Here is a 9048-nt window from a genome sequence, read left to right as displayed (position 1 = left end):
AGCATGAGGAACTGTTTTTGGCTTACATTTCTGAAACAGCCTCCAGCTCTATTGCCTCCTCTTCAGAAGTTTAAAAAAATGTAAGCACTGAGTCGTAAGTTCAGGCTTCTGGTCAGGAGCAACCCCTTTCCTTGTGTCCTTCACCCACACCAAAAGTGAAGGATGCGGCAGCACACACCTCAGATTACGCCTTGGAGCTCGTTTCACAAACCATGCCTGGGTTAATTAAAAATGTGGCCCATCATATACTGGAGCATTCCAAATGGGGGACATCAGACACTGGAGCAGCATTTACGGGGCCCATTATACACTGGAGCATTAGAAATAGGGCCCATTATATATGGAGCATTATTAGGGCCCATCATACACTGGAGCATCATCCATGAGGACCATCATATACAGTAGCATTATGTGGAGCTCATCATATACTGTATGGAACATTATATGGGACCAATTATTCTGTATGGAGAAATATATGGGGCTCATTATTCTGTATGGTGCACAATGTGGTGGCCATAATACTGTATGGAGTAATATACTGTCCTTTTTTTGACCTTCTGTGCCTAGTACTTTGCCTGTTGATTTATCATTGCCTGACCTAGAACCTTGTTCTGACAATTTGTTTGCTTGTCCCCTTTGCTCTGATCCGCTATCTTCATGATATTTTGACTTCCGACCATTACCTGACTACGCCTTGGTCTCTCGACTCAGTTTATAACATACTGTACCTTCCTGCTTATTGACCTTGGACTCCTTGACAATCCCAACTCACAGCTTGTCCTTGAGAAGTGACTCGGTTACACAAAGTATGGTGCAATTAAAAGCCTATGCAGTCAGTGTTTGTGAAAAAACTGTACTTGAATATTTTTTTAGCTATTTCTACTTAGTTAACATATCGAAAGTATCTAGAAATCACCTCTTACTTTTCAAATAATTTTTTCCTTGCAGATCTGTGAATCACTTATTATCATTTATAGATTGAGCCATAAATAATTATCACAAAGAGGGAAACTAATTTATCTAAATGACAAGTCTCATAAATTTGCTTTATTCATGTGAGTATTATTATCAGGATCCTGTGAGAATATCTCGTTTTGGTCTGACATTATATAAGATGTCACCATCTGGGAGATTTCGCCTTTACAGGAGAAGCGCCAGCAACACTTACATAGATATAATTTCAGCCATTTGTTTTTTTTTAAGGTAATGCATATTAAGACTTTTTAAATATGTAATGACTTTAATTTTTTATATTTTGCAGTGGAATATTATTGTCCTGTTATAGATGTATACAGTATAAATTATGTGTGAGGAGAATCAGACTCAAGTCACTCAGATACATATTCTTGGATTCCAAAGTCTATCTGAATATAAACCTCTTCTATTCCTTCTACTTACCCTGAGTTACATTTGTATACTGGTCGGAAACCTTCTCATTATCCTTCTAGTGACCACCATTGACCACCTCAAAATTCCAATGTTTCTCTTCCTCAAACATTTATCCATAGCAGATGTCTTAATGACCACCAGTGTTATCCCCATGATGTTGGACATAATGTTGGTTGAGGAGGGTATTCTGTCCTTGTGGGGTTGTGTGATGCAGTTATATGTATTCGGTATATTTGGATTAATTCAATGTTTGCTCATCGCCATCATGTCCTATGATCGATATTTGGCCATCTGCCATCCATTACGCTATTCTTCTCTAATGACTCCAGATCTTTGCCTTTGGCTGGTTATTGGGATGTGGCTTGCAGCCAGTGTGGAGACATCAAGTGAGATACTTACCATTATCCAGTTGAAATTCTGTGGCTTGAACTATATCAACCACTTCTTCTGTGACTTTGGTCCAGTTATAGAAATTACCACTTCAGACACTAATATTCTCATGTTACAAGACTATATTTTTTGCATTCTGGGGATATTTTTTCCATTTGTTTTTGTCATTACTTCCTACTTTCGCATTTTTTTTGCCATCCTTAAAATTTCTTCAACTAATGGTAGAAGAAAAGCCTTCTCCACGTGTAGCTCCCACCTGACCACAGTATGTGTCTATTATGGGACTCTGATCGCAGTCTACATGACTCCATCTGATGGGAGCTCATCCAATATCAACAAATACAGATCCCTGCTGTATCTAGTGGTGACACCATTGCTGAATCCCATTATCTACAGTCTGAGGAACAACGAGATCAAGAGAGCAATGCAAAAGATGAAGAGTCGTATCTTTCCAAATGGATGCAGAAGATGAAACTATTATAATATGTAAATATTTCATTCAATTATGATTCTCAGTTTCACAAAGCATCACATAGCGGAATACAGTTTACAATGACATTATTGGTCCAAATGTTTCTGGGCGCCTCTTGTTAGAATTTATGATAAAAGTTTACATCTAATTTTCAAGGTTTGAGAAAAATTTTCTCTTCGACGCGTTGAGAGGCTCACCTTGTCATCTACCATCAGTGCTTGATCTCAGATACGAAATACATATTCCCAAAGACACTCCATAGACTCTTATTGACAGACTTTCTTATAGAGATAAGTCTGATAGAGCCACAACCGAAAGGCAAGTCCATATAACACATAAGGTTGTAGAGTGAAATGTCCAACAAGCCCCGATACTGTCCTACTGTAAAACTCCTATTCCTGGATCGGAACACTATGTGTCCCAATTTTGTGCAGCATAGCTCTAATGTAGTCACATTGGTATTCTAGTTGGTCAGGAATGTCATTTAAAATATTTGCTTCTCTCATCGTTCGTGGCTCTTTGTATTTTTTTTCTTCCAGCCCATTTTTAAACGTTTCTTATTTTACTGTCATTTATTCTTTTATTAATGTTTTTTTTTCAAGAATTTTAAAAATAGCCTTGTTCAATTTTATCCTCTTTTCCAGAGCAATTCCTTTTCATACTTATAAATTGTCCCTTTAGTGTGTTTTTTAGCCATTCAAGATTATGACAACTGGTGTTGTAGCTGTTTTCGTTCTGACCAAAGTCAGGCATGCCAGATCACCAGTGAGGCCAAATTAGGAGTTTACACCCTTAATTTACAAGCGCTTGGAGACAAAGGAGACTGCACACAGATCGTGGGCAAATCACTTTATCTGACATAATGAAACACAAGGCAATTTTTTTTACCATTTACAACAAATGTAACTCTATGGAGCTCATGTGGCCCCCACTGCTTACACAGGGTCATACCTTGTTTACCATGTACCCAGAACATGTTGCTGCTGACTACTGAGAACTATTGATAGCTGTATGTAGTCAATCTGCAGTCTCTGAAACAGGTAGAGAGGCCTAGGTGTCACTTTCTTAGGGACTTTTACTGTTTTACCTGGGTTGTGCTGTGCACAGATGAGGCATGATTGTACAAGTTTCGCGGCTGCGCAACTGAAACCAGGAGTGATCCAGAAGGCATCTACTGTATCATGGCACACGTGACTTTTTGAGGCGTGAGTGAGGCCATATGTTGCTTGTGCCATGATTGGGAACAGGGACTTCGGTAGGCTCAATTTATCCTTATTCTCCCATACTACATTTGAGCTCAGCTCAGCTCCCATTCTCCCCCAGTGTTCCTTCTCTGTTTGGGCAGCCTGTTGCTGGAGGGATATCGGGACATCTAGGCTCAGTGTGGCTGAAATACGCTGACTCCTCTCCACCGTCCACTGTTCCCTAAGCAGCCTTGCTGCTACTTTAGCAGCCTCGTCCGCCCTTCTGTTGCCCTCTACCTCCATGGAGTCACCATTCATGTGGGCTTTTACCTTGACAATGCCAACCTGGACTGGTAACATCAATGCCTCCATTAATTGTTTTACCAGCTCTGCAATTTTAATGGGCTTACCGGCTGATGTAAGAAACGCTCTGCTTCTCCAGATAGGGCCATAATCATGGGCTATTCCCCATGAATAATTTGAATCTATGTAAATATTAGCGACTTTACCTGCAGCGGCTCTACATGCCTCAGTGAGTGCCTTCAACTCTGCCTCCTGTGCCGACATGTGAGGAGGAGTGGTTCAGCTCGGATTACCTCATATGAGGATACTACTGCATATCCCGTGTAGAATCGCCCATCCTGGTGGTATCTGGAGCCATCTACAAAAAAAACTCAAAATCTGCATTAGGAACAGGTTTTTTAAATGAACATGTGAAAAACCCACTGTCTCCTGACTCATCAGTTCTATGCAGTCATGTTCATACGTCAGGTCAAAGTATTCTTCCTCACTTGCAAATACGGTCACCAATTCCCCCTTTTCTGAATCCACAGGCAGGAGGGTGGCTGGATTCAGAATGTTACATCTTTTGAGGGTGACAGACTCAGGAATTAGTAGAGCGCATTCAAGTCGGAGCTGTCTGGCCATAGACAGATGTTTTAGTTAAACTTGTACGAGTATGGAATGGATGTCATGTGGGGAATAAGTTGTCAAACGAAGCGTCAGTGTGATCTCACATGCCTTTCCTAGTAGTAGTGCAGCTGCTCCTACCGCACGGACACACGTAGGTGACCCTCTGATCACTGGGTCTAGTTGTGCTGAGTAGTACGCTATTGGTCTCTGTTTCCCTCCATGTTGTTGTGTCAGTACTACGGTAGCATGTCCTCCCTGCTCTGTGCAAAACAAGAAAAATGGCTGGTCATAGCTTGGAATGCCTAAGGCTGGGGCTGACACAATGAGCAGTGTGAGAGAATAGAAGGAATCAATTGCTTCTTGAGTGAGATCATAGGGGTCTAATGACAAGTAGTCATAAAGTGGTTGCATCATTTGTGAAGCAGACCTTATCCAAGGCCTGCAGTAGGTCACCAAGCCTAGGAAAGTGCATAGATGCTGATGTGACCACTGACCTGGGTAGAGGGAGATTTTGAATTGACTGCTTTCTGTCTTCAGTCAGGCGTCTCGTACCTTCGGCAATACAATGTCCTAAAAATGTCACCTTTCGTTTGTAATACTGTAATTTGTCACATGAGACCTTGCAGTCCTTTTCTGCTAAAAAACATAGCAAGGAAACTGTAGCTTCCTTGCAGGACATCTGGTCCGGGCAGCAGAGCAAAAGGTCAAAGTACTATCTGTGGATGAGGTGGTTGTCATTGCTCAAGGACCCTTGCCATTGCTGTTGAATAGATGGTAGGGGAGTTCTTTCCCCCTTGTGGGAGGACTGTCCAACAATATTGTTTACTTTCATGAGTAAATGAAAAACGATACTGACAGTCAGGGTGCAGGGGTTCAGAGAAAAATGCATTTGCCAAATCAATGACTGTGAAACATGTTGACGTTGCTGGGATCTGTGACAATATTGTGTGTGGATCAGGGACAATTGAGGTCACACTTTCTGTAACATCATTAATAGCCCTTAAGTCATGAACCATTCTATAAGTGCCGGTGGAACCTTTCGGTCCTTTTTTCTTAATGGGATACAAAGGGGTGTTGCAGGGAGAATATCTTTGCACCAGAACCCCTGCCGTAACATACTCTTTAATATCTCTGCTCAGGGCCATTGATTTGGCTAGGCTCAAGGGGTATTGCTTTAAACCAGGAGGAGTGGTTCCTTCTTTCAATTTAATCATGACGGTAAATTCATAGGGGTATTGTCACTAACAATAAGTTTTGTAAGCACCACAATTCCAGCACCTCACTGTTTCTAGGTCCCTTGGTCCCCTATTATGTCTCCACTGTTTTCCTTTTGCTCCAGCATACATGAAAGGTCGTCTTATTGTCCTTGTTTGTTCAACTACTTTATTTACCCTAAGGAGGTCTTTCGGATCTACATTTCTCCGTTCAGGTCTGGCTGTCTGTACTGCGTCTCGTAAGTCTTTGTTCATACCGTCAATGAATGCATTCACCAGTATTTTAACATCATGTGGGTTTATGCAAATGTACCCCATGTCTGCCCATTTCAGCTGTATCCATCCAAAGTACATCTCTACACTCTCTCCTTTTTGCTGTGTCACATTAGTCAGGAGTACAGACTGCTCTAATTGCTCTACTGTAGCCCACTGTTTTAGCGACTCATAGTATGTCTCCCCAGACCGTGCAGATTTATCATCCATGCCCCAAGCCTGATTCTTTGCCACATCTGTGTGTCCTAGTACGTCACCTGCCTTTAAACTCACCAACCTCTCTAGGTCTGCCCAGGTACACTTATATGTCTGCTGTATTTCCATTATCTGTCTGTAAAATGGGAATGGTTGGTTTTCAGGGTCAGGCAGCTGCTTCAGCATAGCTAGCTGGTCAGAGGGGCTCCAGGGATAACAATTCTGCATCTTTCTTACTCTGGTCACCCTTCTAGGTCCTGATGTGGTTGGTCGTCTGTAGAGTTCAGCGAAACAGGTCGGTCAAATTCAAAAATAGCCGACTTTCGCTAAAGTCGGGTTTCGCCGATCGAAACCCGACCATAGCGTGAGGTTGGCCATGAGGTCGCCCAGCCGAGCGCCAAAGTCGCGTTTCAAAAAATGCTTCCAGCGCCTTTTCTCAGCCATTGATGGAGGACGCACACTGAGGGCAACGCGATGACATGTGCAGCGGCCACCACCATCTTAGAGAAGGGCATTGAAATGATTGGCTGGCTTTGTGTGGCGTCACAGTGGGTATAAAAGGCCGTGACCACCGACAGCCATTTTACTTCTGCCGATCTTAGAATAGGGAGAAGTGCTGCTGCTGATGGTGATGATTCTGAATAGGGAGAGGGTTAGGCAGGGAAGGAGAAAAAAAAATTGCCTCTGCTGATAGCGCTTTTCACTGTACAGTTAGTGCAGAGAAAGGGGAGGATTTTTGTTGTGTGCAGCAGCGCTGGTGGTGATTAGGCTGCCTTTTAAGGCTACCTGATAGCTGCATTGGTGTGTGCACACTGCTGTTCAAACTGCTTTTTTCAAAGCACTCCAACTTTTATTATTTTGTTCTGGTAAGTTACTGAGCATTCATTTTTTCACACACCATATAGCGGTGTACGCTCCTCACACACTACCGTTTACCGCCTTGTATCATGGACAAATAGAAGCTATCTGTATGTGACTCTGGAAAAACAAGCCGAGGAGATTTTCCATTTTTCCAGACCTACACCTTACACAGCTGTCCGCTTTTCAAACAGTTTGGTATATCTGCTGTTTAATTACGGTCAAAGCTACACAGAGACAGTGTGTGTCAGTCGGTATAAAAATAGACGGAGACTGACAATTTTCCATACACACACCGTATAGAGCTGTCCGATTCTCAAACAGTATTGTATATCTGCCGTTCGCATTACAGTCACATCTATACAGAGTCAGCGTGTGTGTGTCACACTCCGTAAAAACATATACGGAGATTGTTAGTTACACAAAAAAGTATACAGCTGTACACTTCTGATACAGTTCTGTATATATGCTGGTTGGTTTATGGTCAAATACATACTGTGAGAGCGTCTGTGACTGACAAAATATATACATAGATTTTGTTTTTTTAATACACATTACACAGGTGGACGCTACTCATACAATACGATCTCTCTGCTGGTTATTTTGGTACATTTTCCCAAACATGAGGAAGTATGGTGGAAGAGGCCACGGACGTGGGCAGGGGGGCGCAGCTGGTACTGATGGTGGTGGTGCATGGGCTGGTTCTGGCAAAAGCACAGTAGCAGCTACGGCACAAGGTGTTGAGCCTGCGTCATCGTCTGGCCAAAGAAGGCCTGTAAGGTTCCCTTTTCTTGGAGTAGGAAAACCGCTTTTAAAGCCGGCGCTTCAGGTTTTGGCGTACATTGCCGAAACAGCCACCAGCTCTATTGCCTCCTCTTCTGAACGTAAGAAACCTGCAAGCACGGAGTCATCAGTGCAGGGTTCTAGTCAGGAAAAACACCTTTCCTTGTGTCCTTCACCCCCACCAAAAGTTAAGGAAGCGGCAGCCCACACTTCAGATTACTCTATGGAGCTCTTTTCACATACCATGCCTGGGTTATCCAGTCAAATCCTGAATTCCCCAGTCCAAGATGAATCTGACATGGAGTTTACTGATGCACAGCCACTGCTAGATGATTCTGCTGGTATGTTGACCCAGAGCACTACATTGCCCTCGCAGTCTATTGAGCCAGAATCTGACCCTGATGAAACTCAGGGGCCCCTTCCCACATACTATACCACCTTACATGGTGACACAGAGGAAGGTAAAGAGGAAGGTGCAGATGACTTTGAAGAGGAGGCGATGGATGACCCAGTTCTTGACCCGGATTGGCATCCATTGGGGAGGAGGGTGGCGCTGGCAATAGTTCAGATAAGGAGAAGGATCCACAGCAGGCATTGACATCAAAGCAGCAGTTATCTGGCAGGCCTGTAGCTGTCCAAAAACGTGGACCAAAAACTAAAAGTTGCAGGACAGCTTGGCCAGACGGTCAACTTAGCACAGCGTGCAAGGTCAGGAAATGTATACCATAGTAGGAAGAGTGCAGTGTGTCACTTCTTTGTCCAAAATCCTACTGATGAGGCAAAGGTTACCTGTAAGAAGTGCGGAAGGACCTTTAGCCGAGGTAAGCAACTCAGAAATTTGAATACCAGTTGCAAGCTTAGACATTTAATCAACATGCACTTGCAAGCGTGGGCGGACTACAAAACCTCAGGCAGCACATGTGCACCTGCTCCGACTGAAGGTAACCAGCAATGCTCCATTGCTTCCCCCACTGTAAGACCACCGCCACCGTTAAGCACACCACCAGCACTAAATGTGGAGGTGTTGTCGCAAGGCCAAAGCACTCAGGGAAGCACAATGGTTTTGCAACACAACACTGAATCTAGGCCATCACCACCAATACCATCACCAACCCCCTCTCTCTCTGTCCGGTCCACCGCTACTTCCCCATATATGCAGCTCTCCAGTCCAGCTCACCCTACCAGACACTCTGAGTAGGACAAGAAAGTACTCATCCTCTCATCCGTGTACACTGTGTTTGAATGCCTACATTGCCAAACTAATCTCATTAGAGAACATGTCCTACCGTTTGGTTGAAAGTGAAGCTTTCCGTGAGCTCATGGCCTATGCTGTCCCACGCTGTGACCTACCCAGTCGGCACCTCTTTTCTCTCAAAGC

The 9048-nt window shown here is 43.5% G+C and overlaps 1 protein-coding gene across 1 annotated transcript; it reads left to right on the top strand.

Moving 5' to 3' along the window:
• The first annotated feature begins 1303 nt into the window (after nucleotides 1–1303).
• Nucleotides 1304–2251, top strand: LOC141049924 (olfactory receptor 5G9-like). Its single transcript, XM_073546765.1, has one exon. It carries the CDS (start codon nucleotides 1304–1306, stop codon nucleotides 2249–2251), a length of 948 nt encoding a protein of 315 aa, XP_073402866.1.
• The last annotated feature ends 6797 nt before the right edge of the window (nucleotides 2252–9048 follow it).

The sequence above is a fragment of the Dendrobates tinctorius genome, unplaced genomic scaffold (genome assembly GCF_039654945.1).
Source record: "Dendrobates tinctorius isolate UK_male_01 unplaced genomic scaffold, ASM3965494v1 ptg000151l, whole genome shotgun sequence".
NCBI lineage: Eukaryota > Metazoa > Chordata > Amphibia > Anura > Dendrobatidae > Dendrobates > Dendrobates tinctorius.
This window is presented reverse-complemented; position numbering and strand designations above follow the sequence as displayed.

Coding starts and splice junctions, on each gene's coding strand:
- LOC141049924 (XM_073546765.1), top strand. CDS start 1,304: ATGTGTGAGGAGAATCAGACTCAAGTCACTCAGATACATATTCTTGGA.